At 45.8% G+C, this 27492-nt stretch overlaps 2 protein-coding genes across 4 annotated transcripts; both read left to right on the top strand.

Moving 5' to 3' along the window:
* The first annotated feature begins 195 nt into the window (after positions 1-195).
* On the top strand, positions 196-3660 carry LOC136106088 (chromosome-associated kinesin KIF4-like). Its single transcript, XM_071813346.1, has 10 exons — positions 196-234; positions 782-847; positions 1143-1328; positions 1488-1591; positions 1709-1865; positions 2091-2261; positions 2633-2740; positions 2976-3053; positions 3142-3388; positions 3573-3660. Exons 2-9 carry the CDS (start codon positions 818-820, stop codon positions 3220-3222), a joined length of 915 nt encoding a protein of 304 aa, XP_071669447.1. The 5' UTR covers positions 196-234; positions 782-817; the 3' UTR covers positions 3223-3388; positions 3573-3660.
* A 6538-nt stretch (positions 3661-10198) lies between these two features.
* On the top strand, positions 10199-27394 carry LOC136106281 (chromosome-associated kinesin KIF4). 3 transcript variants are annotated; one of them, XM_065846547.2, is made up of 31 exons: positions 10199-10264; positions 10571-10704; positions 10808-10922; positions 11462-11652; positions 11929-12021; positions 13335-13501; positions 13720-13814; positions 13999-14118; positions 15354-15529; positions 15901-15962; positions 16608-16740; positions 17246-17304; positions 17509-17614; positions 18204-18269; positions 18565-18750; positions 19019-19122; positions 19405-19549; positions 19924-20034; positions 20748-20831; positions 21148-21261; positions 21470-21625; positions 22008-22102; positions 22529-22658; positions 22884-23054; positions 23426-23533; positions 23773-23850; positions 23938-24045; positions 24700-24858; positions 25626-25745; positions 26406-26528; positions 27103-27394. In XM_065846547.2, exons 2-31 carry the CDS (start codon positions 10582-10584, stop codon positions 27280-27282), a joined length of 3678 nt encoding a protein of 1225 aa, XP_065702619.1. In that variant the 5' UTR covers positions 10199-10264; positions 10571-10581; the 3' UTR covers positions 27283-27394. The 3 variants fall into 3 exon arrangements, with proteins under 3 accessions (XP_065702619.1, XP_065702617.1, XP_065702620.1); XM_065846545.2 differs by having other exon boundaries at positions 16605-16740; XM_065846548.2 differs by lacking the exon at positions 26406-26528 and having other exon boundaries at positions 16605-16740.
* The last annotated feature ends 98 nt before the right edge of the window (positions 27395-27492 follow it).

The raw sequence follows: 27492 nt of genomic DNA, 5'->3' as shown, positions 1-27492 counted from the left end.
AGGTGATGGAGAATGGTCCAGCAATGAGCTCAGCCAGCTCCCTCAGCACCCGTGGGTGCATCCCATCCGGACCCATGGATTTATGGATGTCCAGATTGCCTAACTGCTCCCTAACCCAGTCCTCATCAACTCCTCTATTGTCCTGACTTCCTCTGGGGCCTCAGTGGTGCAGGGCTCCTCAGGAAAGATACCTTAGTGATCTGAAATCTGCGGCAAGTGTTGGCTCAGTGGCAGGTAAGAGTGAATCCAGAGAGAGGAGAGTGTGTGCCAGGCGAGTTTACTGTGGAAAGCCAGGGTTCTTCTGCCAATCTGCTGAAGCTTTGCAGAAGCTTTGCTTAAGGAGCCCAGGAATTACACACATTCCATGACTTCAAAACCAGCTGCCCTGCTGGGCTTTTAATGCTGCAGAAAGGCCACTTGTGCTTGAGTGGCTGCACATGGTGGGGGAAAAGGAGGAGTCTCCATAAAATAATCTGATAGTGGGAGATGAGCATGGATTTACAGTCCGAAAGCTGGAATTCGAGTTATAAACTTGGTAGTTTTAATGAGTGACTGAAATTGCAGAGACCTGAAATTGTTCCACAGAAGGTGCCAAATCTTTGTCTAATTGAGGAACTTCTCTGTTCTCGCTCGTTAGACGTTTCCCCTGTTCCCAGACTCCTCACTGTTGTGAGGAGGTGGCTGCCAGTGCTGGAGTTCAGGGACAACTAGAAAGAAAGCCTTGTCCAGCTACTTCATTTTCCACTTTCTGCCAAAATTTTATTCTCTTTGTCCTATATAGAGCGAAACTGCTGCTACAGTGGAAGCTGCTGCAGAGATGGGAAACCCTCAACAGGATGCTGCAGCTGTAAGTCAGGGGAGTCCGGCTGTGCAGAGCATGTTTTTATCCCCCCATCCCTCTTTTCTCTGCATCCTTTGCTAGTTTTGTAATCCAAATCCTTGGTAAATAGCATGTGTCCCTTTTCTGTGTGCTGCCTTTTTACGCCCTTATTTGTTCAACGTGTTCAGGATCAACAACCTGTTCTCATTTCTGAATATTTAACTTCTGCTATAAAAAACGTATTTGAAGTGTTCTGCAAAAGCTGCTCATGGAGTGCAAGAGACTTTGAGCAGCCTCTCGTGCTCAACGCTGTCTCCTCCAGGATGCAGAAATGGGCCAGGACACCACGAGAACCTCGGATGACTTCACCACTCAACACGCTCTCCGTCAAGCACAGATGTCCAAAGAGCTGCTTGAACTGAATAAAGCTCTGACTCTGAAAGAGGCGCTCGCCATAAAAATGGCACAGAACGATAACCATCTGGAGCCCATTCAGTCCCAATACCAGGTAAACTCTTCTGCAATAGTTCCGGTAAGGACCTGTTTGGTTTATTTTCCCTGATTAATGCAGCCACTCCTTGCTGAGGAGGGAAGGGTTTGGAAGCTTTGCCTTGGGATGGAATTTCAGGGTTTTTATTTGGAGGCTTACCACTCTTGTCCTTTCTAGACTAATATCAAGGACCTGGAGTTGGAGGTCAGCAACTTGCAAAAAGAAAAGGAGGAGCTGCTCTCTGCTCTGCACATGGCAAAGAAGGACATCAACCAAGCCAAGTAAGAGTGTGCAAAGAGGTGCTGCTTCCCTAAGCACTCAACATTTTAACTGGAACTATTTTGTGTAATGTGCTGGTGACAGCCCGGACACCAGCCCAGGTTTTCTCCTGTGTCGTAATCTCAAATACACGTGTTCTTCCCAAGGAGTGCCCAGATAGCGGATCTGCAGCAGAAGCTCTTGGATGCTGAGAGTGGAGATCAAGCGAAACAGCGTTGGGGCAGCATTGCGACAATTCTAGAAGCTAAATGTGCTTTAAAGTATCTCCTTGGAGAGGTAACTTTGGAATTTTCCTGTTTTATCACTAAAAACAAAGTTTTTAAGTGCTTAGGGAGAAATAGAAAGAAATGACTTACAGGCTGATAGCAGAGATGAATTCAAGCGAAGCGCTGCTGTGCTGGGTGAGGTTGACTTGGCCTTTGCTGAAGCGTGTCTGCCCCAACAGACTCGGGAGACAGGGAACTCGCTGACCCAAGCGCTCGTCTTGCTCTTGTCTTCCAGCTGGTCTCCTGCAAAGTGCAGGTGAGCAAGTTGGAGAGCAGCCTGCAGCAGAGCAAAGCCAACTGCTCGGACATGCAGAAGATGGTGACTGAAGAGCAAAACCGCAGGGTGGAGATGGAGGCTGAGTTCCAAAACCAGTGTTTGCTGCAGGAGCAACAACACCAGGAGAAGGTACAGCAGGAGGGATGGACGTCTTGAGAGCTCCTGTGTCTTGGCTCTGATGCCCAGATCTGCTCAGAGATAAATGCAAAGTGTTGTGCTGAATCCAGCCTGGCGCTGGTCGAGGTTTGTTGAAGTCTTGCAGGACAGCTGACAAAAACCCAAGAAATCTCCCCATTCATCCCCTGTCCTACGTGAGTTGTTTTATTTGATAACTTTTCATGATGTTTTAAGTGAGGACGTCATACTTGAGCACCAGATAACTTTTAAAGTAGATCAGGGCAGAATCTCACTGAAAATGGCAGAAATAATATTTCTGAAATTGCCAAGATCTTAGAGCTGCCAGGAATTCACGCCTGTTTGCTACATTAATTTGCCTTTAGGTTCTGTACCTGCTCAGCCAACTGCAGCAAAAAGAGCGAGCAGAGAAGCAATTGGAAGATTCACTGAATGAACAAGAGAAAAAGCTGCGAGAGCGAGCCAAGTTCCAGGTGAATGTTGGGACGTGGCTTTGGGGGAGATGTGGCCATCGGGGATACCAATCACTTGGAGCAATGGCTTTAGAGTGAGGAAGGTGCAGGAGGATGGAGAGTGTTTCCATGTGTAGCTAAAATTGTGCTCAATTCACTTGGTTCCAGGAGATAATTGTTGTACGAGTTGGAATAAGCCTGGGGGGGGTTAATGTATCTTTTTCTGTATTTTCTTCCATTACATCAATGTAAACAGGAGGAAGAGCTGGAGAAAATGCGGGAGATCTGTGAGAAGAACCAAGACCTTCTGCAGGAGAATGAAACTCTTAAACAGGTAGAGATCTGTGCAGACATTGTCAGAAGAGCTTCGTGGCAGCTGGGTTAATGGATTTTGCAAAACTAACTTTTGTCCCTCTTAACAGAAACTGCTGCTTATCCAAGTTGCCAGTGGACAGAAGATCCGTCACGCTCAGCAAGTGTCATCTGAGTCTCGCAGAAGGTGAGAATGTTGAGGTGATTCACAATCTGCAGCAAGTGTTGGCTCAGTTGGAGGTAAGAATGAATCCAGAGAGATGAACACTGGTTTTCGCTGTAAGTTACACTTGGTTGATCTTGCTGGCTCTGAAAGACAAAAGAAGACCAAGGCTGAGGGAGACCGACTAAAAGAAGGTCTGTAGGAAAAGGGCTGGCATAGCTTTGGTTTCTTACCATTTTTGAGTTAATAAATTGAGTCCTTGTCAGGAAAAACAAAGCAGTTCTTTAACCTTTATAATGCGCTTTCTTTAGCCTTAAATTTTTGTAAAAAGGAGATAAAATGAGCAGTTCCTGCTCACTGTCATCTGTTTGCATGCAGGCATCAACATAAACAGAGGGCTTCTCTGCCTGGGGAACGTAATTAGTGCTCTTGGTGATGAAAACAAAAAGGGTGGCTGTTGAAGCGAATAAAGGACTCAGCATTCCGATTCAATGTGAATCATGCTAAGCCATTTATTACAGAAACAAGCCTCCTTCTATATGTAACTGTTCTCTGAGCACGCGTCCATGCTCCAAGCATGCATTCACTGATCGGATATCATTGATGTTCACGAGCTGTCCTCACTGCTGATAGGTCCATCGATCTATATCACGTTGAGGCCCTGTTATTGTAGAACTGCCTCACCCCCACAGCAGCTCTTGTTTTCAGCTTTCCAAGGTGGCCTTGATATTCCTTTGGGCCTGGCCAGTTCAATAACAGATCTCCATCTAATAGAAACCCATCCACAATTCCCCCTTTTTGTTCTTGCACCAGCCAGGCCTTATTTACAGCACGCTGAAATACACTGCAACATACAACACTGTCCCACAATAGCCACAGGTTGTTTCTATGTTGTGGCTATAAACAGACAAATCTGCAAGTCCAATCGAATGCAGTCAGCCTGTAAGGTTGTCAGAAATTTATTCATCAAAGTTTCTAACCCCATTTTGGCTGTCATATTTATTGGATATTGTTTTCCCTTATGGGATCGAAGTCCTGTTTCAGGTCTATCAGTGTAGTGTTTGCTTTATCAAAACATTGGCTGTTAATACTGGTGGAAATACAGCACTTGAAATTTCCTTGGAGGTTTCTCACTTGCAGCAAGCAGATCTGCGCCATCCACGCAGCTTCTTGTAGGCCATGCAACTAAACAGAACTCTCAGAAAACGTTATTTGAGCTTACAATTTACTGAACAAATCTTGACCCAAGAGAGGTATAGGGCTTTCTGGCAAATACAAGAATTCTTATGGTAAAACTTTGTTCCAAATTGGTCTCAAAAAACGGTCTTTCTTTCCCACGATCTCAAAAACAATTACGGTGCATTTACTAAGAAGTCTTTTACAACCAGTTACCACAGAATAAGTCTGCTAACAAATTTTTGATTTAATTTCCCAGTTTCATCAGAACTGCGGATCTGCTGGGGATGCCTTTAAATTTCACCCTCAGGCTGCTCCATTCAGTCTTACAACACCGCTGCAGGGGGGGAGAGAAAATCCCCCTTTTGTCGCTTTAAAAGCGGGCAGCCAGGTTTTTCCATCATTTTTTCCTTTCTCTCTCGCTGCAGTTCAGATCCACCAAGGCCACGCAGCTGCTGTAATCACTGGTACCAAGTGGGAGGCTCTGGCAGAATCCTCAGTCACAATGAGCCTGAGTCACAGGCCTGAGATTTATGTTCAAACACAGGCCTGGGATGTTTTGCTTTTTTGTTTTCCCATTTCATTCCAACCATAATCCACTTTATATGCAATTCCAAATAGCTCAGCAATAGTTACATTCTTTAGCTCCATTTACCTTTAAAAATATACAGATGTCAAAAAACAGCATATTAAACATCAATCCATTATTCCATTTTCCTAGATCCAAATCAGTTCATATTCTAGCAGCTTTTAAATACAACCTCATACAATACCAAGTTCACATCCATCATAGCATGTAGTTTTCTTTCCCATACCTCCAACAAACACATAAATTCAATGCCAATCAGAGTTTAACAACTTCGGTTCTTTTCTGGTCTCCAAATTATTAGATAACAAGATAAGCAATTACTCTAATGTGTAAGGATGCATCTTAAGGGGGAGCAAGATGGTATTTTAGTAGTGGAACCAGTTCCCATTTTGTAATTATCTCCTTGTAAAGAACATTTAATGAAGAACTGTTGTTTTTACATAACTGAGGACCTGGCACCTGACCCTAGCAGCGGGGAAGGACTGAGAGACATCGGACTAGGAATCCTTAATGTAATACACAGTCTCTTCCTGGAATATGTACTGACACCTGCATACATACTGATACCTGTATTGACGAGTTAATTTAGGGGGAAGTGTAGCCAAAGTACCAGGAATCCATATCTTAAACAGATTGATAAGGGGAAGGGTATTGTGTGCGTGGGGATAGTCTGTAAACCCTAAAGTACCCAGCCAATGGGGAACAGGGAGGGAAATTGCGGCCAGGATTTTGGGGAGATATAAGCAGGGGCTTTTTGCCCTATTTGGTGCGCCTGCCTTTCGGTAGAACACCTGGTCTTGCAAAATCGTTATTAAAATATGCTTTGCCGAGAGATCCTGCCTGGGCCTATTATATTTGCAAAAGAATTGTTTCCTACATCCCCAACCAAAATTCTTTTGGTACCAAACAGAAATATGTGAATTAAAATACTGAGCTCAGAGATGAAACCCGAACACCACGTTCAAATATGCAGGTGGATCACAGTTACACTAAATCAAGACGATATCTGGATGTTTGCGTTGCCCCTTTGGGCCGCTCACTGCTCAGCCAGGCGGGGGCACCGCTGGGGCTCCTGACAAAACAGGGCAGTGTGGATGGAGCCCCATGGGCACCCGCCCCACCACTTCCCGCAGCAAGCTGGACCGGGCAAGGTTTTGATAACTGTTACCCCAAACAGGATTCTTTACCTACTGTGCATACAAAAGAGCCCAATTTAGACACAGCCTGGCACAGAGCTGCGCAAGTCTGGATGCCGGAATAAAGCCAGCATGCTAGAAAGAAAAGTTAACAGCTGCTACACACAAAATCCTACCGTCACATTCACGCACTAAAGGACTAAATTACTCATGGTCTTCTGTATAATCACAAAACGCACATTTGGAACCAATGGATTCTCATGATTTAACAGTCTGTGAACTCACCGTACCATGTAACAAAGATCTACCAAAACTGCAACACGCTTAAACAGGTACCCGCAAAGAAAACAGGTTAGTGAGGAAAGCACCTTGCAGACTCTAGCGCTAGTTTTCTGACCTCTGTGTTATCAGTTAATTCTCTCTCAGCTTGTTGAAGTTCAAACCATTCCACCTGTAAAACTGTCTGAAATGATTTAATGATCTCTTGTAGAGATTCATTCTGTCCTGCTCTTCCTGCAGTAAACCAACGTTAATCGCAACAAGGTGTTATACTTCAAGATTCTATTCTCCGGACACTTTTCCCAATCATTTCACTTATCCAGCAGCCACCATTAATTACAATATTTCACAAGATCTTCCTTCCTCATATTTCTAAGTGCTTTCCTACGTTCTAAAACACCTCCCAATACCGATTTATTGGGAACACGACTGAAAGCAATCATTCCTGACCCCATCTCGTAAGTAAAACCTTGAGAAGAGGGAGGGGGGGAAGCACAGGGCCGCTTGCAGCGTGAGTGGGAAAAGTGGGGAGAAGGTTTTATGGCGCACTTAAAAACAACCAGTAAAACAATTAACTCATTCCTGACAAGCTGCTTGATTTTCAGAGAGGCAACACACAGGAGCACGTAACATGTACTGTAAAACTTATAACACGTTGATAGCAAACATCAGCATTCTCTACTGCTAATTTCAACATCAGTGCTTCCTTAGCTTCTAAGTTTTCAACCTGCTTATTGATGGCCTCTTGAAGATGGTCAGTGAATTGCTTGTAATTCTCATTAGGACCCTGATTGGCTTCTTTATCTCCACTGCTGACCTTATCCCCTAATTTCTGCCCTATATTGTCCCAAAGTTCAAGTTTAAAAGCCTTCTCGGTTTCTGTCGGGTAGCCATTAGTTCTACACCAAACTAACAGTCTATGTATGTTACTTTCTTCATATTTAAGTCCTCTCACAGAGAGAATAGCAGGAGGAGCTTCACCCTTCCCTCCTCCTGCCCCAGCCGCTCACCTTTTCTGGTGATTTCTTCGACAAATTTGTCGCGGATCTTCCGTACGCCCGTGCCCGGTTCTCAGTCCAGCTGATCCGGTCCCAGCTGGGATGCTTCAGGCTTTTCCAGGATCGCAGCCAGACGCCTTTCAGAGTATCAGGTCGGGGAGGTTGTCGCAATCTGCAGAACGCACCACCTGCAAGCTGACCCAGGAGATCAGGGGAACTAAGCCCAGCCTGCGGTTCTCAGGCTTGCTCCAGGGCAGGCAAAGCAGCTTCCAGGCAGAAGCCTGGAACAACACACAGCGGGACGCAGCCAGAGTGCACACAGACAGGTCTTGTTCAGGTAGGAGCGCAGAGCCGGGCAGAGCAGAGAGCTGAGCCAGGCTGAGGTCCTTGTTAGCCAGGGGCACTTTATAGGATTTGCAGATACGAGCCTGAATAGGAATGTTACATAAGATGTTTTTTTAACAAATGTTATTAAAAAATACACCACACTCATGTTACGTTTGTTTCAGTTACATTCCCACTCATTCACAGGCCATGCCCAAGGACATTCACACATCATACATATGGGGGCGGTTTCCCGACCCAACACCATTCTCATTGGCCTGGGCTATCACTTCTTACACTCACAAAACACATACTTGTGTATAATCTGTCCAAGGCCCTTTAGCTGGGCCTTGCAGGTACTGGACAATTCTGCCAGCCTGTTCCAATTTTCAGGAAATGAAAAACCAGAGGGTTCAGCTGATGCGTCAAATGAAAGAAGATGCTGAGAAATTCAGGCAATGGAAGCAGCAGAAGGACAAGGAAGTGATCCAGCTGAAAGAGCGGGTGAGCCCCCGACCTGCACCTCCCTCCAAAGAGTGAAACAAACCATTAAAGCCTTTGCTGCAAGGCTTTGTTTAACTTGTGAGCATCTGAAAAACATCTGGGCGGTGCTTTGAAGATAACATTAGTTCATATGGCTGCCACCTTTCAGCAGTTGTTGTAAATTGACTCGCCCGCTTGTGTCTGGCAGTCTTAAAGCCGTCAACACAGTCATCACGATTCAGCTCTAAAGCAGAAGGCAAATATATTTAATACTTGTAAGTATTTCAAATCGTAGGATTTGGCCACAGAATGGAAGATTCACTGAATGAGCAAGAGAAAAAGCTGCGAGAGCGAGCCAAGTTCCAGGTGAATGTTGGGACGTGGCTTTGGGGGAGATGTGGCCATCGGGGATACCAATCACTTGGAGCGGTGGCTTTAGAGTGAGGAAGGTGCGGGAGGATGGAGAGTGTTTCCATGTGTAGCTAAAATTGTGCTCAATTCACTTGGTTGCAGGGGATAATTGTTGTACGAGTTGGAATAAGCCTGGGGGGGTTAATGTATCTTTTTCTGTATTTTCTTCCATTACATCAATGTAAACAGGAGGAAGAGCTGGAGAAAACGCAGGAGATCTGTGAGAAGAACCAAGAGCTTCTGCAGGAGAATGAAACTCTTAAACAGGTAGAGATCTGTGCAGACATTGTCAGAAGAGCTTCGTGGCAGCTGGGTTAATGGATTTTGCAAAACTAACTTTTGTCCCTCTTAACAGAAACCGCTGGCAGCGCTGCTGCCGCCTCGTGAGGGACGAGGAGGCCCGGGAGAACCAGGTACCGCTCAGCGAGAGGAAGAAGAGGATGCTGAGCAGCAGCACCAGCTTCACCTCGGGCTGCACCCCCATCGGGGAGGTTGAGCGACGAGCCCAGGGCCGTTCTGGGGCGGTGCATTACACCCTCATGAGCACTTTGAAATACTGTAGTGAATTTTATTTAGTTTTGTAGCTTTAGTAAAGGGAAGTAGTAAAACCCTGCTGACTTCTAGTTGGACGTGAGTATGTACACGGTGCGATCTCTACAATTAAAACGGATCTCTGAGCTCTTCCAGCAGCTGCTGCTGCTTTTCTTGCCCCTCCTTGTCATGAGGTGCTAACGGTTGAGTCCCAGCATGAATAAAAATTGAGGCTTGCTTCTCAAAATGTGTTGGTTTGGGGACTTTCTTTTTGTATTGTTTTGGGGTTTTGTTTGTTTGTTTGCTTTTTTTGGTTGTTTTTTGTTATGTTTTCTTTGTTTTGTGTTTGGCATTTTTTTGTATGCGTTTTTGCTGACCTTATCCCCTAATTTCTGCCCTATATTGTCCGAAAGTTCAAGTTTAAAAGCCTTCTCAGTTTCTGTCGGGTAGCCGTTAATTCTACACCAAACTAACATTCTATATATGTTACTTTCTTCATATTTAAGTCCTCTCACAGAGAGAATATCAGGAGAAGCTTTCTTTTTTGTTGTTGTTTTTTGGTTTTCTTTCTGTTTTGTGGTTGTTTGGCATTTTTTTGTGTGTGTTGTTGTGATCTGTGTGTTATTTTTTTCCCCAATGGCAGTAGTGATAACTCAGGCTGACACTGGGCGTGCGATGGACGCCGCCTTAGCCCTGCACCTTCCCACAGCTCTGCACTCCATGCAATATTAATAATTAGGTGCCTTCTGGTGCAGGCAGAGCCGGCTTTTCCGCACAGGATCTGGTCAGACACGTCCTTAATCACCATCAAAGGGTAACTGCATGGTTTCTCCTCACTCCAACTAGTACCAACGTGCATGAGCAATGCAGCTTTCCTTTGATTCCGAGCCTGTTCCGCAGCCGCGTCCCCTCTCGCCGTTCGGCGTCCCCCAGGCGGGCGGGCTCTCGTAGGGCGACAGTAAACGTACCTGCGAGTCCCCGTAGAGTCCATGGCTGCCCCCCGCCCCCTGACGCATGGCTCCGCCCCCGACGCACGGCCCCGCCCCCTGACGCACGGCCCCGCCCCCCCGACGCACGGCTCCGTTTTTAAATGTTGGCGGTTGCTGAGGTACCTCCCCTACCAACGGGTGGCGGCGCCTGCGGGTGCGTTATGGGCCGGTCGGGACGGGGCCGCCGCTGGGCTGGTGGCCGCCGCGTTCCCTCTCTTTTCCCCCCCCACTTTTTTTCCCCTCCTTCATCCTCCCCGGCTTCTCCTGGCGGTGTCGCGGGGAGCGCGGAGGGCCCGGCCTGGGGCTGGGCGCGGCCTGCGGGGTCGGGCGTGAGGCTGCTCCTGCCTAGGCCGCGGGGTGCAGGCCCGGGGGTCGCAGCGCTGGGCCCCGCCGGGGCGGTACCTCCCGGCATCCCTGGGCGCTACCCCTGCGAGGCCTCAGGCGGTTCCGTTCTCTGCAGGGTGGCTGAAGATGGTGAGGGAAGATGAGAAGTGGATCCCGGTGCGGGTTGCCCTGCGCTGCCGGCCACTGGTGCCCAAGGAGACCAGCGAAGGGTGCCAGCTGTGCCTGTCCTTTGTGCCGGGGGAGCCGCAGGTGAGCCAGGCCTTGTGCCTGGAGGTCGGTCCTTGTACCCTCTCCCCGCCCCGGGGTGCTGGGGTGGCTCAGCCAGCGCTGTCTGTTCTCTTCTTCTCCGCAGGTGGTTGTAGGTAATGATAAGTCCTTCACATATGATTATGTGTTCGACCCATCAGTTGAACAAGAGGAAGTTTTCAACACGGCTGTTGCCCCTCTCGTACGGGGCATCTTTAAAGGTTTGTGGTAATCAGGGTTCAACTCTGTTTTAAAATACTGGGGATTTTGGTGGGCTCAGCTGTGTGGAAGAAGGTGCTGTTTAATTCTCCGTTCTAACTTAGTTTTTCTTTGGTATTCTTGGGAAATAGTGTTGTGCTATCTAGACACTGACTCTAGTAAGAAGTCAAGATGACTTGTGTGTGTTCACTGGGTCATTTTGGTTCCTGAAGCAATTTATGTAAGGCAAGGGAATTTCATCAAGAATGATATAATGAATTGATAAGCATTCTACGCCAGGAGCTGTTACCAATGCTGCAGTGGAGCTGTGATGACAGAGAATTAGAGTGTTTCTGTCACTGGCTCTAGTAAAGCAACAGCACAGCCTTAAAGAAAAGCTGCAATAATTATATCAGTGCTTTAAGGAGCTTTTAATGGGTTTTTTTCCCTTGATGTTGCAAACTTTTTTGGAAGGATCGTGTTAGTAGAATGCAGCTTTGTTTGTCAAAGCTGCTCCTGGTTCCCACGTGACCGTCTCCTCTGGTGTCCTTTGTTCCCCCAGGGTATAATGCGACTGTCTTGGCCTATGGGCAGACAGGATCTGGGAAAACGTATTCCATGGGAGGTACATACACGGCCAGTCAAGAGGATGAACCTAGCGTGGGGATCATCCCTCGGGTAATCGAACTGCTGTTTAAGGAGAAGGAACAAAGGCAGGATTGGGAATTCGACCTCAAAGTTTCTTATCTAGAGGTAAAAGTTGTTCTGATTTTCAAACTCTTGTAAAGTTAAGAATTGCAGATAAAGTGAGTTCTGATGAGGTCACCTCCTTCAATTAAGACACATTTATCAAATCAAAATGTGAGACTACACAAGATCATGTCAGGAACTAGATTATGAGCCCTAGGGATCTTTCTCTAAATGTAAAATGAATAGAACGTCCTGCAAAAATAGCCATGACTTCAGCGTAACTGTACGTCTTCCTCTTGCGAGGCTGCTGACTCTGGGCTGCTGCTCTGATGCTTTCAGATCTACAATGAGGATATTCTGGACCTGCTGTGCCCATCAAGAGAACGATCTTGTCAAATCAGTATACGGGAAGATCCTAAAGAGGGCATAAAGGTCAGTTGCCCTGTTAGATGTGGAGACAGGAGGGAGTGGGAGAAGTGTTTTGGTGAAACGAGTTGTCCTGTCCCATCAAGTGGGATGAGCTAACTCTGAATGTGATGTGCACCTGCTCTGACCAGGTGAGATCAGGTGTGAGTTAACTCTGGGTATTTCTGTGTGTTAAGGCAAAGTGAGTGACAGACAATCACTCCAGAGGTCCAATTCAATTATGAATTTACTAAAAGCTCTTGGTGGAATACATATTGCAGTGATTAGTGACTTGGCAAGTGGGAGCTGTGATTCATTTGTTATCAGCTAATTCTCCCTCTGCTTATTCTCCCTCTGTTGCTGCTTAGAACACTCTGCTGCCAACCCTATCTGCAATGATTTAGTCCCTGGGCAGCTATCAGTGCAGCTCCCGAAACAGCAAAGATCTTAAACCTGTTTTCTTTTGCCAAGTCCCATATTCGCTCAGTTACGATCTCTGGGGACGACTGATGTCCCGATGCCCACCTAAGATCCTCAGGAGTTGGGCAAGCCTTATAATCTTTTGGTAGACTCAACAATGGGGAGCAGTCTAGGTCTGGCTTAGCCTGGGATGCCATGACCCACTGCCGGAGAACATGGCACAGGCCAGTTCCCTGTTATCAGCCAAGCTTTTATCTGCCCAAAGTGTCAAAAACTCAGTGTTTAAGGCATAACATCATTCTTTGTTTGAACTGGGATCGGGGGAGCACTTCAAGGTTGTCACACGAGTGTTTCCCTTCTTGCACACTGCTTTATATAAATCAAGCTACTGATGGTCCTGAAATTATTGGTGATCCTTAACTTTGTTCAAGAGGCAACCCCAATAGGGTCAGACATTCATGACAAAGCCACTTGCAAGTCCTATTCTGACTGTTTTTGAAGGCTGAGTTAGGTGAATATCAGAATGTTGTACTTTAGGTCCTCACCAGATTTCAAACTCTGTTGCAACTCTTCTCTTTTGGCAGATGTAGTGTGCAACCAAGGGATCTGAGGGGAAACTATTGGAGTGCTCAAGTTCTGTTCTTGGCGGTTTTGTACAGATGTGTGTTTATACTGTAGTACAGGAAATCATCGTGCTGCTTCTTGCTTTTTCTACCTGTTTTTGTAGTTCAACTTCCATCCATCAGTTGTGCTGCTTTCACACAGTTCCAGTTTGCAGGGGTGGGTTGTCTGTTGTGATACGCCTGGCGTGGGTGTGTGGGACACCTGTACCTGTGATCTGTTAACAGTTTTGTTCGGTGTAATCTTGTGCTGCTCACTGGGGAAGGAGAAGATAAATGCTGCTTTCTTCCTGGCTGCAGATTGTAGGGCTAACAGAAAGAAATGTCACCTCTGTCCAAGATACTGTGTCCTGCCTAGAGCAAGGGAACAACTCCAGAACAGTGGCTGCCACGGCGATGAACTCTCAGTCCTCTCGCTCCCATGCCATCTTCACCATTTGCATCAATCAGGAAAAGAAAAGTGACAAGTAAGTGTGATCACGCAGCTGTTGGGAATCAGACTTACTCAAAATTTCATAGTCCTGTCATTCTCTCCTGGTCTTGGATCAACTCCTGCTCTTGAGGCAGTTAATTTCTTTGACTGTCTCTGGTAAGAAATATATCTTTCAGCCAGGTAACCACTGGACCGCTCCTTCCCTAACTGCATGTTTACTCGAGAGAGTAAAATAAACTATTTCTGCCACAGGAACACCAGTTTTCGCTGTAAGTTACACTTGGTTGATCTTGCTGGCTCTGAGAGACAAAAGAAGACCAAGGCTGAGGGAGACCGACTAAAAGAAGGTCTGTAGGAAAAGGGCTGGCATAGCTTGGGTTTCTTACCATTTTTGAGTTAATAAATTGAGTCCTTGTCAGGAAAAACACAGCAGTTCTTTAACCTTTATAATGCGCTTTCTTTAACCTCAACTTTTTGTAGAAAGGAGATAAAATGAGCAGTTCCTGCTCACTGTCATCTGTTTGCATGCAGGCATCAACATAAACAGAGGGCTTCTCTGCCTGGGGAACGTAATTAGCGCTCTTGGTGATGAAAACAAAAAGGGAGGCTTTGTCCCCTACAGAGACTCAAAGCTAACGAGACTGCTGCAAGGTAAGAGAGAGGCCGTGATCAAGCCTAAATCTTCAGATGTGCTTTAGTTAACAAAGCAGCAAAAAAACCAACAGCCATACAACTGCAGTTCAAAGTGTTGAGGAAGGGATTACTTCTACTGGTTTAGTTCCTCTTCTCACTGCAGTGAGACCTTTCCTTTCCTCTTTATTTTTAGGTTACATATGCACTGAGGCTCACTGATGGGTCCTGCTCTTTTGCAGTTCCTAGGTGATGGGAGGAAATTAGACAAATTCAGTGCATTTTTCAAGGGAGGGAGAAGGAATATGAGAAGTCTGGAAGCAGGGGTCTGTTATTTATACCCTGATTATAGCTGCTTGCTGGAGGTTGTCACAACCAGAATGAAGCTCAGACTGTCTGTGCCTTCACTGTGCACGTCATATTTCTGTTTTATTTTCTTAGTCTGAATATCTAGTCTTTGTGATACTTAATTTTCAATAGTTGTGATAGTCCTTGCATACGTTTTCTTTACATTAGCCTTTAGTGTGGGTATAGCTATAGTAATGGCATTTACTGAGATTTTTTGGTAGTAAAATAACTCAGTACAAAAAGTGGGGATCTTCAGTATTTTCCGTATCTGAAAGTATTTGATGAAAAGAAACTGTCTTATGCAGAGCTGGATGTGGAGCCCTTTCCTTTCCTTATCAAAAGTTTTATGTAGCCAATATGTGTTGGTGTACAACCAAAGGCTAAAATTCCATGCAGCTTGATGGTCTGAACAAACAGGTTCTTAGCCAATAATTCTTTAAATTTGAAGACTGTGAATTTGGATGTCTGGATATTCACGGAGGTCTTGAGTTGTTATAGTGTGGGAGAAGGGAGGGGAAAATCGGAAAGAACTATGCCAGAAACTGTGCACAGAAATTACAGTAATTGCAGACATTACTCAACAGGACAACAAGATTACTGGGGATTCTGAAGTGAAATCATCGGTGCTTAGAGCTGAGACGTAACTTTGGAACTTTGGCTTTCAAAAAAAAGCTCTTAAATACAGACTGGGGCAGAGGACAAAGTAGGTGACAATGCCACACAACCACAGGTCACTGTTTTCTAGGTGTACTTGTGTGTTCATTGTCATCCGCTTTCTGTATCTACAGTGAGATGTTTTCTACCTGTAGTGTGGATATGCACTCAACGTTGTTTTAGATACCTTAATGATGATATTTTTCTGGTCGTTCTTGCTCTCTCAAAGCGCTGTGCCTTGTTTTCCTTCTCAGATTCTCTGGGTGGTAACAGCCACACTCTCATGATTGCCTGTGTGAGCCCAGCAGATTCCAATCTAGAAGAAACCCTGAATACCTTACGTTATGCTGACAGAGCAAGAAAGATAAAAAATAAACCAGTTGTCAACCTTGATCCGCAGGCGGCTGAGCTGCATCATCTGAAGCAGCAGGTACTGTGTGCTTTCTTTGGGGGAGAGGAGCAGGTCTGTCCTCTGGTTAAGTAGCTTAGGACAGCAAGCAATGAGTTTCTCTCATGTGAGAGGTAATAGCAGAGCATTGGGTCAGCAAAGCGAGAGACCTGCCCTTCGGCTCCCTTCAGCTGTCTGTGCTGGCTTCACAGCCTCTGATCTGAGCATTCCTCAGGGAGCTCTTGGGTTTTTTTTAGGAGTGAATTACATGAAATACTGTAGTAACATGGTTCCTTTCCCCAGGTAATGCTAAAAGAACAGTTGTGGAGCAGGTGACTCATATTAAGGATTTTAATAGTGTTCCAGTTAGTAAGTGGGAGACATTTACAAGTAGCAATTGTTTGTCTTTCTAGGTTCAACAGCTCCAGGTGTTACTGCTGCAGGCCCATGGAGGGACCCTCCCTGTGTCCATCAAGTAAGATTTGTAGATTAGTTCTCAATGGTCTGGTGGCTGTCACACACCAGCACAGGCTCTAGATCTCCTTTGCTCCAGACAGTGCTGGAGAGTGAGGGTAGAACAAACTGGTTGCTTTCTAATAACATCTAGACATTTTTTCTCTTTGTTCCTCTTTTTGTCATGCTTACTGAAATTCCATGCAAAAATCTGTTATAGGAAACATGAGAGGAACTAGGCAATGTCTCCTAACTGTTTCTCAGACCCATCCACCCCTCTATTTTTCTTCTCCCCCACCTCTAAATATAGGGCACCTCCATCTCCATTGTTCTTAAAAGCACAAAATGCAGAGAAGAGTTGGATTCTGTAGGTTTTGTCTTCTGAGGATGTTTCAAAACCTGAGTACATGCAGTTTACAGACTTGCCACTGCTTAAGCAGCATTATTGTTTCAAAAAAGGGTCTTCTCTTGCAAATGTCTGCTTTTGCTACGCTACATTGCTTAAGTTTTTGAATTCAGAGTAGGCTTCCTCCAGTTAGTTCTGTTCATCTGCTACAACCTATATCTATTTTAAGTTATTTGGGAAACATGAAGGTAATTTCAGTGCTGTTACAAACCTCTAGTGAAGTAACGTTTGCAAGCAAACTGGTTCTTAATATTTCAGTAGTATGGCACCTTCAGAGAACCTCCAGTCCCTGATGGAGAAGAACCAGTCGCTAATGGAAGAGAATCAAAAGCTGAGCCAAGGGCTGAGCGAGGCTGCTGGACAGACAGCACAGATGCTGGAGAGGATCATTCTGGTAAGGTTCAGGTACTCAGGAAGAGCTTTCAGTTGCATGGCTTCCCCCTTTTAGCTGAAGATCAATCCATAGGAGTTCCTGTACTAATGGTGTGTTAGGAATCTTTATCTTTAATGTTCCTTTCACATTTATTTCAAATCTCTAGCTATTAGTCAGAACCAAAAGTCCTCCAGAGCCTCTTGGAGCCTGTAGATCTGGTGATTCCAATGGGGAAAAGTAGGCCTGAATCTTGCAGCTCTTCTGTAGCTTTAGCATTTTCAATACCAACACTTGCACAAGTGCTCGCTCTCTTCTCTCTTTCTCACCCCACTCTATGTTGTTTTGATTCATTGCTGTGAAAAAGAGTGTTTAGTCTAAACTGCCTGCTGGCGATGATCATGCGAGTTCTTTTCAGTACACTGATTTTCCGGAGTGACAACATATCTTCCACTACAAGTAAGCTAGCTGTTTTGTGACTCCTTGTGTTGCTTTTCCTACAATTCAGTGTATTTCTGACTTCTCTTAGACAGAACAAGAAAATGAGAAGATGAATGCCAAGCTAGAACAACTTCAGAAACATGCTGTGTAAGTCTCTTTCCACACCCCGCTCATGCTGAGGAAAAGTCTTTCAGCATTAAATGTTTTTGTCGGAATAAACTGGATACAGTCAATTTGTTTGTTCATCCAGAGCTCGTTTGTATGTGCAGCGGGGAAAGTTGTTCCTTATTGGCACGTGTGACACAAATGTGCCATCTAACACTCAGACTCATCCCCGTGTCTGCATTGCAGGTGCAAGCTTGACCTGCAGAAGCTGGTGGAGACTGTGGAAGATGAGGAACTAAAAGAGAATGTTGAGGTGATTCGCAATCTGCTGCAAGTGTTGGCTCAGTGGCAGGTAAGAGCGAATCCAGAGAGAGAAGACTGTGTGCCAGGCGAGTTTACTGTGGAAAACCAGGGTTCTTCTGCCAATCTGCTGAAGCTTTGCAGAAGCTTTGCTTAAGGAGCCCAGGAATTACACGCATTCCATGACTTCAAAACCAGCTGCCCTGCTGGGCTTTTAATGCTGCAGAAAGGCCACTTGTGCTTGAGTGGCTGCACATGGTGGAGGAAAAGGAGGAGTCTCCATAAAATAATCTGATAGTGGGAGATGAGCATGGATTTACAGTCCAAAAGCTGGAATGCGAGTTATAAATTACATATAGTTATATATATATATAACTTATATATATAAGTTATAAATAGTTTTAATGAGCGACTGAAATTGCAGAGACATGAAATTGTTCCATAGAAGGTGCCAAATCTTTGTCTAATTGAGGAACTTCTCTGTTCTTGCTTGTTAGACGTTTCCCCTGTTCCCAGACTCCTCACTGTTGTGAGGAGGTGGCTGCCAGTGCTGGAGTTCAGGGACAACTAGAAAGAAAGCCTTGTCCAGCTACTTCGTTTTCCACTTTCTGCCAAAATTTTATTCTCTTTGTCCTATATAGAGCGAAACTGCTGCTACAGTGGAAGCTGCTGCAGAGATGGGAAACCCTCAACAGGATGCTGCAGCTGTAAGTCAGGGGAGTCCGGCTGTGCAGAGCATGTTTTTATCCCTCCATCCCTCTTTTCTCTGCATCCTTTGCTAGTTTTATAATCCAAATCTTTGGTAAATAGCATGTGTCCCTTTTCTGTGTGCTGCCTTTTTACGCCCTTATTTGTTCAACGTGTTCAGGATCAACAACCTGTTCTCATTTCTGAATATTTAACTTTTACTATAAAAAACGTATTTGAAGTGTTCTGCAAAAGCTGCTCATGGAGTGCAAGAGACTTTGAGCAGCCTCTCGTGCTCAACGCTGTCTCCTCCAGGATGCAGAAATGGACCAGGACACCACGAGAACCTCGGATGACTTCACCACTCAACACGCTCTCCGTCAAGCACAGATGTCCAAAGAGCTGCTTGAACTGAATAAAGCTCTGACTCTGAAAGAGGCGCTTGCCAAAAAAATGGCACAGAACGATAACCATCTGGAGCCCATTCAGTCCCAATACCAGGTAAACTCTTCTGCAATAGTTCTGATAAGGACCTGTTTGGTTTATTTTCCCTGATTAACGCAGCCACTCCTTGCTGAGGAGGGAAAGGTTCTGACTAAGATTTCAGTGTATGGAGAACTAGCCCTTTTGATACTCTGCTTCTAAACAGGGTGGTTTACAGCTTCTTGGGAAGAAATGTCGTGTCTCAAGGCCTCCTGTCTTAAAGCTTTGCCTTGGGATGGAATTTCAGGGTCTTTATTTGGAGGCTTACCACTCTTGTCCTTTCTAGACTAATATCAAGGACCTGGAGTTGGAGGTCAGCAACTTGCAAAAAGAAAAGGAGGAGCTGCTCTCTGCTCTGCACATGGCAAAGAAGGACATCAACCAAGCCAAGTAAGAGTGTGCAAAGAGGTGCTGATAGCACCAGAAACTGTGTTAATGGACCTGCAAAGATTCATTGTCTTGCACGTACTTCAGCTGTTTGTAAAAGCTCTTATTTTGATGCAAATGCATCCCTTTAACATGCCTTGTGAGTTGTATGAATTGCATGATGGCTTTAATCAGAGGGAAAGATGAGAATACACAACTGCTTCATTTTCCATAAGGTGTCTCTAAAGTTGGAGAGCACTTGTTTGAGAATAATGGTAACTAGGTGGGTGTTTGGTTTCTTTACAGACTGAGTGAACGGCGTCGGAAAAGACTTCAGGAGCTGGAAGCGCAAATGAGTGAGCTGAAGAAAAAGCTGAATGATCAATCGAAGCTCTTGAAGCTGAAGGAGTCTACAGAACGCACCGTCTCCAAACTGAACCAGGAGATCAGGGTAACTAACCCCAGCCTGCGGTTCTCAGGCTTGCTCCAGGGCAGGCAAAGCAGCTTCCAGCCATGGGCGGTTTATAGGATTTGCAGATACGGACCTGGACAGGAGTATTACATAAAATGTTTTTTTAATAACTGTTATTAAGAAACACACCACACTCATGTTACGTTTGTTTCAGTTATGTTCTCACTCATTCACAGGCCATGCCCAAGGACATTCACACATGGGGGCGGTTTCCCGACCCAACACCATTCTCATTGGCCTGGGCTATCACTTCTTACACTCACAAAACACATACTTGTGTATAATCTATCCAAGGCCCTTTAGCTGGGCCTTGCAGGTACTGGACAATTCTGCCAGCCTGTTCCAATTTTCAGGAAATGAAAAACCAGAGGGTTCAGCTGATGCGTCAAATGAAAGAAGATGCTGAGAAATTCAGGCAGTGGAAGCAGCAGAAGGACAAGGAAGTGATCCAGCTGAAAGAGCGGGTGAGCCCCCGACCTGCACCTCCCTCCAAAGAGTGAAACAAACCATTAAAGCCTTTGCTGCAAGGCTTTGTTTAACTTGTGAGCATCTGAAAAACATCTGGGCGGTGCTTTGAAGATAACATTAGTTCATATGGCTGCCACCTTTCAGCAGCTGTTGTAAATTGACTCGCCCGCTTGTGTCTGGCAGTCTTAAAGCCGTCAACACGGTCATCACGATTCAGCTCTAAAGCAGAAGGCAAATATATTTAATACTTGTAAGTATTTCAAATCGTAGGATTTGGCCGCAGAATGGGAGGTTTTGAAACTTTCAAAGAAATACTGAATCTGCAGGTAAACAGTGAGAATTGTTAATGAAATCCAGCTGTCTTGTAGCATTCAAGTGTAATAGGCAGCGAACATCTGTATCTCTGGAGTCCTGGTCTCCCAGAAATTCTTCTGGGGGAGCTTTTCTTCCCAATACGTCGGGACAGTAAGTCTTAAGCTTCTGGCGTTCAGTGTCTTAGAACCTTCAGAGTCCTTAAACCTTTTTGATGGGAAGTGTGGACCCCTTCTTATCTCCAAGCTTGTAATGATCAGTGAAACTGGTGCCATGAAATATTTGCATTGCAGAACAGCAAATGGAATTATTCTATTCCAAGAAACCTGAAACTGGCAATAGGTGTTAATGTGGTTTGTGATATTTTTTTCCCATTTTCTTAACTATTTCCCTGCAGGATCGCAAGCGACAGTATGAGCTCCTCAAGCTAGAACGTGATTTCCAGAAGCAGGCCAATGTACTTCGGCGCAAAACGGAAGAGGTGAGGAGCAGATATCCACCAGAAACTCCTAAACCATTCCTAGAGGTCTGCAAAGTACAGTTGGAGGTTGTAATAGGATATGCAGAAGCTTCTTAAAAGTGGTTTAGAGATCTGGAAATAGGTGTTTTTCTCACTGTGGAAAAATCCCGTGCTTCTGGCTTGTAGGCTCTGAGGGATTCTGGTTAAACCTGCTCCCTAAAGGGTAAATTTCCCTTTGTCCTGATGTCTGGCTTGCACTGTGTTTACCTCCTGGTTTCAGCTGTTGTACATTAAGTGAAGCGACTACTGTTCAGCTTTTGTGTGAAATGTTTTACAGGCAGCAGCCGCCAACAAGCGCCTGAAGGATGCTCTGCAGAAACAACGGGAGGCTGCAGAGAGACGGACGGAAACTCAAAACCGGGGAATGGAAGGAGTTGCTGCACGAGTAAAAGTAGGTGATACGTGTTGTGCATTCCAGCAATGAGCAAATTGAGTTTTAACTCGGTGCTGCTGGGCTTGACGGCTGGAGAGCAGAGGGGAGAAACGTGGAGTTACATATGAAAGGAGGCAACGTGATTATTGAATTTGTCTATGAAGGCATTTCAGGAGGTGCAGTACTGAAGTTGAGACTGCAGTAAACTCTTTCTTTTTCCCTCAAGAGCTGGCTTGCAAACGAAGTAGAGGTTCTCGTTAGCACTGAAGAGGCTCGACGGCACCTTGCAGACCTGCTGGAGGACAGAAAGATCTTGGCACAGGAGCTCCATCAGCTTAAAGAGAAGAAAGAGGCTGGAGAAAACCCACCTCCAAAGCTGCGGGTAAGAGAGAGAAATACCATTTTCCCTGTCCCACAGCTCTTGCTGTTCAAGTACTGTCACTTGGTCACTCCTCTCTGACCTTTCCCCTCAGAAGGTGGGATGGAGATGGTTCCTCTCTGGAAGGAAAGAGCTCACGTTGTTAATGTCCCCAGGCATCTCAGGGAAACAGAGTTGCTGATATAACTTGTTAATTAACGCAACACATCTGATGGATGTGAGTGGGTCACAGCCCTTAAAGACTTGATGCTTTCGGGAAGGAAAAATGGAATTTAAGCTACAGAGAGATGGCTCCTCTTTACTGAAATGTCTGTAAATGGAAGCCCAGTCTTGCGTGCGTTTCTTCACCTATTGCTCGTTTCTGTCCGTTGCTCTAATCCCTCAGAGACGCACCTGCTGCATCACAGATTTGCAGACATCAGAGTTGGACCTTTCCCTATCAAAGCAGATAGAAAGCCTGGAAACTGAGATGGGGCTCAGGTAAGGCAGCACCACAAAGCTGATTTGCACGGCCTTGCCTTCATTTTCTTCCCCATCTCTACCTACAGCTCTTCTGTGGCAGTCAAATTACTGACAGTGAAAAAATAAGAAGTGAGACCATGTGGTTTCTCCTGGTTTGGTTTCTTTATTCCAGAATGTGGGGATGTGAGGGCACTGCTTGGTTGCTAAAATTGCTTTGTGCTTAAATGTTTGTGAGCATCTCTGTGTGAGGAAAAGACTGTACTTTTAATTGGAAGGGGGGAGGGGAGTAGAAACTCCCTGGTGTAGCCTTGCACACTCCAGCTGCTTCCCTAAGCGCTCGACATTTTAACGGGAACTATTTTGTGCAATGTGCTGGTGACAGCCTGGACACCAGCCCAGGTTTTCTCCTGTGTCGTAATCTCAAATACACGTGTTCTTCCCAAGGAGTGCCCAGATAGCGGATCTGCAGCAGAAACTCTTGGATGCTGACAGTGGAGATCAAGCGAAACAGCGTTGGGGCAGCATTGCAACAATCCTAGAGGCTAAATGTGCTTTGAAGTATCTCCTTGGAGAGGTAACTTTGGAATTTTCCTGTTTTATCACTAAAAATAAAGTTTTTAAGTGCTTAGGCAGGAATAAAAAGAAATGACTTACAGGCTGATAGCAGAGATGAATTCAAGCGAAGCGCTGCTGTGCTGGGTGAGGTTGGCTTGGCCTTCGCTGAAGCGTGTCTGCCCCAACAGACTCGGGAGACAGGGAACTCGCTGACCCAAGCGCTCGTCTTGCTCTTGTCTTCCAGCTGGTCTCCTGCAAAGTGCAGGTGAGCAAGTTGGAGAGCAGCCTGCAGCAGAGCAAAGCCAACTGCTCGGACATGCAGAAGATGGTGACTGAAGAGCAAAACCGCAGGGTGGAGATGGAGGCCGAGTTCCAAAACCAGTGTTTGCTGCAGGAGCAACAACACCAGGAGAAGGTACAGCAGGAGGGATGGACATCTTGAGAGCTCCTGTGTCTTGGCTCTGATGCCCAGATCTGCTCAGAGATAAATGCAAAGTGTTGTGCTGAATCCAGCCTGGCGCTGGTCGAGGTTTGTTGAAGTCTTGCAGGACAGCTGACAAAAACCCAAGAAATCTCCCCATTCATCCCCTGTCCTACGTGAGTTGTTTCATTTGATAACTTTTCACGATGTTTTAAGTGAGGACGTCATACTTGAGCACCAGATAACTTTTAAAGTAGATCAGGGCAGAATCTCACTGAAAATGGCAGAAATAATATTTCTGAAATTGCCAAGATCTTAGAGCTGCCAGGAATTCACGCCTGTTTGCTACATTAATTTGCCTTTAGGTTCTGTACCTGCTCAGCCAACTGCAGCAAAAAGAGCGAGCAGAGAAGCAATTGGAAGATTCACTGAATGAACAAGAGAAAAAGCTGCGAGAGCGAGCCAAGTTCCAGGTGAATGTTGGGACGTGGCTTTGGGGAGATGTGGCCATCGGGGATACCAATCACTTGGAGCGGTGGCTTTAGAGTGAGGAAGGTGCGGGAGGATGGAGAGTGTTTCCATGTGTAGCTAAAATTGTGCTCAATTCACTTGATTCCAGGGGATAATTGTTGTAAGAGTTCGAATAAGCCTTGGGGTGGGGGGGTTAATGTATCTTTTTCTGTATTTTCTTCCATTACATCAATGTAAACAGGAGGAAGAGCTGGAGAAAATGCAGGAGATCTGTGAGAAGAACCAAGAGCTTCTGCAGGAGAATGAAACTCTTAAACAGGTAGAGATCTGTGCAGACATTGTCAGAAGAGCTTCGTGGCAGCTGGGTTAATGGATTTGCAAAACTAACTCCTATCCCTCTTAACAGAAACTGCTGCTTATCCAAGTTGCCAGTGGACAGAAGATCCGTCACGCTCAGCAAATGTCATCCGAGTCCCCAGATTCTTCTTCTGACTATATTCTACCCAAAGTAAAGGTGCTGCATCCCACTTTTCTTTCTTGTATTGTACCTGGGTTCTTTCCAAAAGTCAGTCTTGGCTGGTAATAATCTTGATTTCTTCCTCCCAAGTTGCTTTTTATAAGGCATCTTGTTCCATTTATTGAAGTGGGCCAGGTCTCTACTTCAGACAGCCCCGATGATACCTGTCTTCAGAATAATGCTGAAACTACCTTGTGTTAATTTTTGGATTTAAAAAAAAGGTTAAAAAAAAAACCCCAACTTGTTTCCATCTGACTCTGTGTTCTCCTTAGTAACCCTGGTGGCTCTGTAGCATTTCCAGTCTCTGAATGATGGAGCAAAGCATCTGTCACAGAAAATGAAGTCACTGCCTTGCAAAAGGGGTGAATCTTAGTGCTGGGAGGAATAAATGATCTGACACTGTTTTGCCAAGACTGACACCGATCTCTTAACTTTCCAAGGCTCTGTCAACGTTTTTTTAAACTCTAGCAGTTTAAATTGAATTTTTAATCCCTGACAACTTGATCTTTTGTTTTTTCCCTAACCCTCCATCCTCCTTGGCTACCTGAGGGGAATGGGACTGTGGTTTGGGGCCCCCCGAAGTGCCCTTGTAAAACATAAACCCGCTGTTTGCTCTTCTGGGGCCTCAACCCTTGTGATTTCTGCGTGTAGCCAAAGATCGGCCGGCGAACGACAGCGAAATCGTATGGAAGATCCACAGAAATGCACGTGGAAGAGCTGTTCTCAGATTCGGACATTGGAGAGGAGGCAGAGGATGCCGAGTGGCTTCCAGTAAAACCAGGCAAAGGAGCGAAGAAAGTCGTGATCGGGGTAAGATCCAGTTACCTGTGGCTTGTTCTTCCCTGGGAGTCACTTGCCCGTGTCCTTATGGATCTGGTGTGTGTACAGAGAAACTGAGATGGTAGCATCTCCACCATTGTTCTGAAAAGCCTTTATATATTATTTATATTGGATGTTGGGGTAGATTATGACACATTTAATGATTGAATCACTGGAAATGTCAGCAGTCACCCCAGGAAAGCTTAAGAATTTTAAGGTCAAGCTTTAGTTCCTTTCACTGGAGCTTTCCAACCTGATAAATCCTGGATGACGGTGCTTGGGGTGGTTTGGGTTTGGAGAGTTCTTTTTGGCCATGTTGCAGGAAGGAGCGTTTGCGATTCTTTTGTGTTCATTTACGCAGCTCAGTAGAACCTGAGTGCAAATTCCAGCTCAGTTCAGAACTGAGTTCAGAATCACAGAGTCACTTTGGTTGGAAAAGCCCCTCAAGATGATCGAGTCCACTGGTTCCCCCAGGCCTGGCACTGCCCCATGGCCCTGAGAACCTCATCGCAGGACTGAGTAACAGGCGATGCTTATGGTGGGGATACTGAAGCAAGAGTTGGCTCTGTAGCTGCAGAGATCTGGTTTTTTTATTCCTGGGACACAGGACTGACAGTGAGACAAAGAAAGGTCCCTAGCAGCTTAGGGCTGGTCCCATCCTTCCGATTGCTGCCAGCTGTGGCGATCTAGGCTCAGTCTATGAAACATGAAGCTCTTTCTCCACAAAACACTTTTTCTGTTGTTTTTTACTCTCTTAGTGCTCCTGCAAGGGCTACTGTGGGAACAGGCGCTGCGGCTGCAGGAGGCAGAAGTTGGGCTGCAACAACAGCTGCAGCTGCGACTTGGTCAGCTGCAGGAACAGGGACCCCGGCGTGCAGGTGAGCGGGGCTGGGGGGCCGACGGCCAAACTGTCAGCGGGCTCGAGCAAAGCTGGCTGAACAGGTCAGCGCTTGTGCTGTTAGTGGTTTGTCAACACCACATATACACACATAAACGTGTAATGTCACTGGAATTCAGTGGTTAGCAGTGGGAACTGAGTACAGAGTTTTCCACTGCAGCACCAGGAATATAGAGATTTGCACAATGTCCCAAATCCCAGATTTACCCACTTGTCAGCCCTGAGTCTGAGACAAACAATTTAATTCTTATGCACTTAGTAAATAAAAATTGTGTCTTTAGCTTTAAATAGCACAAAAACTTGACAAATTTTTAGGGGGTTTGTTGTTTGGTTTTAAGAACAGAAGAGTGATTTAGGGAGGGGATTGTAGCATCAGGAAGGTTCACGAGCAACTGATGGTAGGGAGAGCTCTTGATAGAAGGGTCTGCTGCACTCTTGGAGATTTGAAGTAGAAACCGCCCGTAGTAATTAGTTAATTACTGTTTTATGAAACCAGTTGCCTGACAGAGGCGTCCAGCATCCTGTACTAGGAATTACTTGACAAGCTGCTGGCTTGGAGACCCCTGATATTGCTTTAGCGGTGGGTGGGGAAGGAAGGGTTAGATATTGTAGGAATGTCTCTAAACTTTGCTGCCCCCAGGACGCTTTACTGGGCGAGGACCAAACAAAGGAGTCGGAAGGTTCCTTCAAACTTGAATACCTCAGTGAATTGACTGCAGGAGGGACCTTCTTTCAGCCTCTGAATATCACCTCACCCTCGGAGGTACTGCCTGACACTGGAATAAATGAACAGGGGTTCTGAATGTGCGCACGCCTTAGTTAGGGCTAGCGACAGATTTTAAGGAAAACAAAGACCCCAAATGCTAGAGTGCTGGCAGGAAATTCCAAACAGACTACAGCTGTCAAGCCAGCTTGTATTTAAGCTTTGAGTCTGTGTATTTAAGCTTTGAGTTTGCTGAATTCTTAAGTTTTCATACTAAAACTTTGCCACATGGGTTTCACACACTTTCCTGCTGCACCTCCCAGCAATCAGAGACTGGTAATGGAGGGGCCGGCAGGACAAAACCACATCTGTCTATGTCCAGAGAGTGACTGTTCTTAAGCCACTGGGTGCTCAGACTTGGCAGCTGTAATTTCACCTCAGCTGAATGAATTCCCTCATCCCACATGTGCCCTCTGCGTGCTATTCCAGACACCATCTCATGAATTTGTCCTCAGTAAAGAAATGAAGCCATTCTTGCTGTTGGCCTGGCAGCCTGGGCATATGCTGCCCGAGCTCGGGTGCGAGCTGCTGCTGCAGGGCGGCTCCAAAATCTTCCTCTGTGTTTTTCCAACAGGTGCTGAAGGACATCACGGACCAGGAGGTGTCCCTGGGAAGGCCCAACACTTCTGCCACCCCTGTGAGGGACGAGGAGGCCCGGGAGAACCAGGTACCGCTCGGCAAGAAGAAGAAGAGGATGCTTAGCAGCAAGATGAGCTTCTTCTCGGGCTGCACCCCCATCGGGGATTTCGAGTGATGAGCCCAAGGCCATTCTCGGGTGGCGCATTACACCCTCATTAGCACTATGTCAATAATAGTACTGATTTTAATTGTTTTTTGGAACTTTAATAAAGGTAAACCCCTGCTGATTTCTAGTTGGATGTGATTATGTACATGGTGCAATCTCTACAATTAAAATGGATCTCTGAGCTCTTACAGCTGCTGCTGCTTTTCTTGCAGGGGGAAA

The sequence above is a fragment of the Patagioenas fasciata genome, chromosome 11, assembly GCF_037038585.1.
Source record: "Patagioenas fasciata isolate bPatFas1 chromosome 11, bPatFas1.hap1, whole genome shotgun sequence".
In the NCBI taxonomy this organism is placed as follows: Eukaryota; Metazoa; Chordata; class Aves; order Columbiformes; family Columbidae; genus Patagioenas; species Patagioenas fasciata.
Note: the sequence above shows the minus strand (reverse complement) of the source record. Positions and strands in the feature narration are given on the sequence as shown.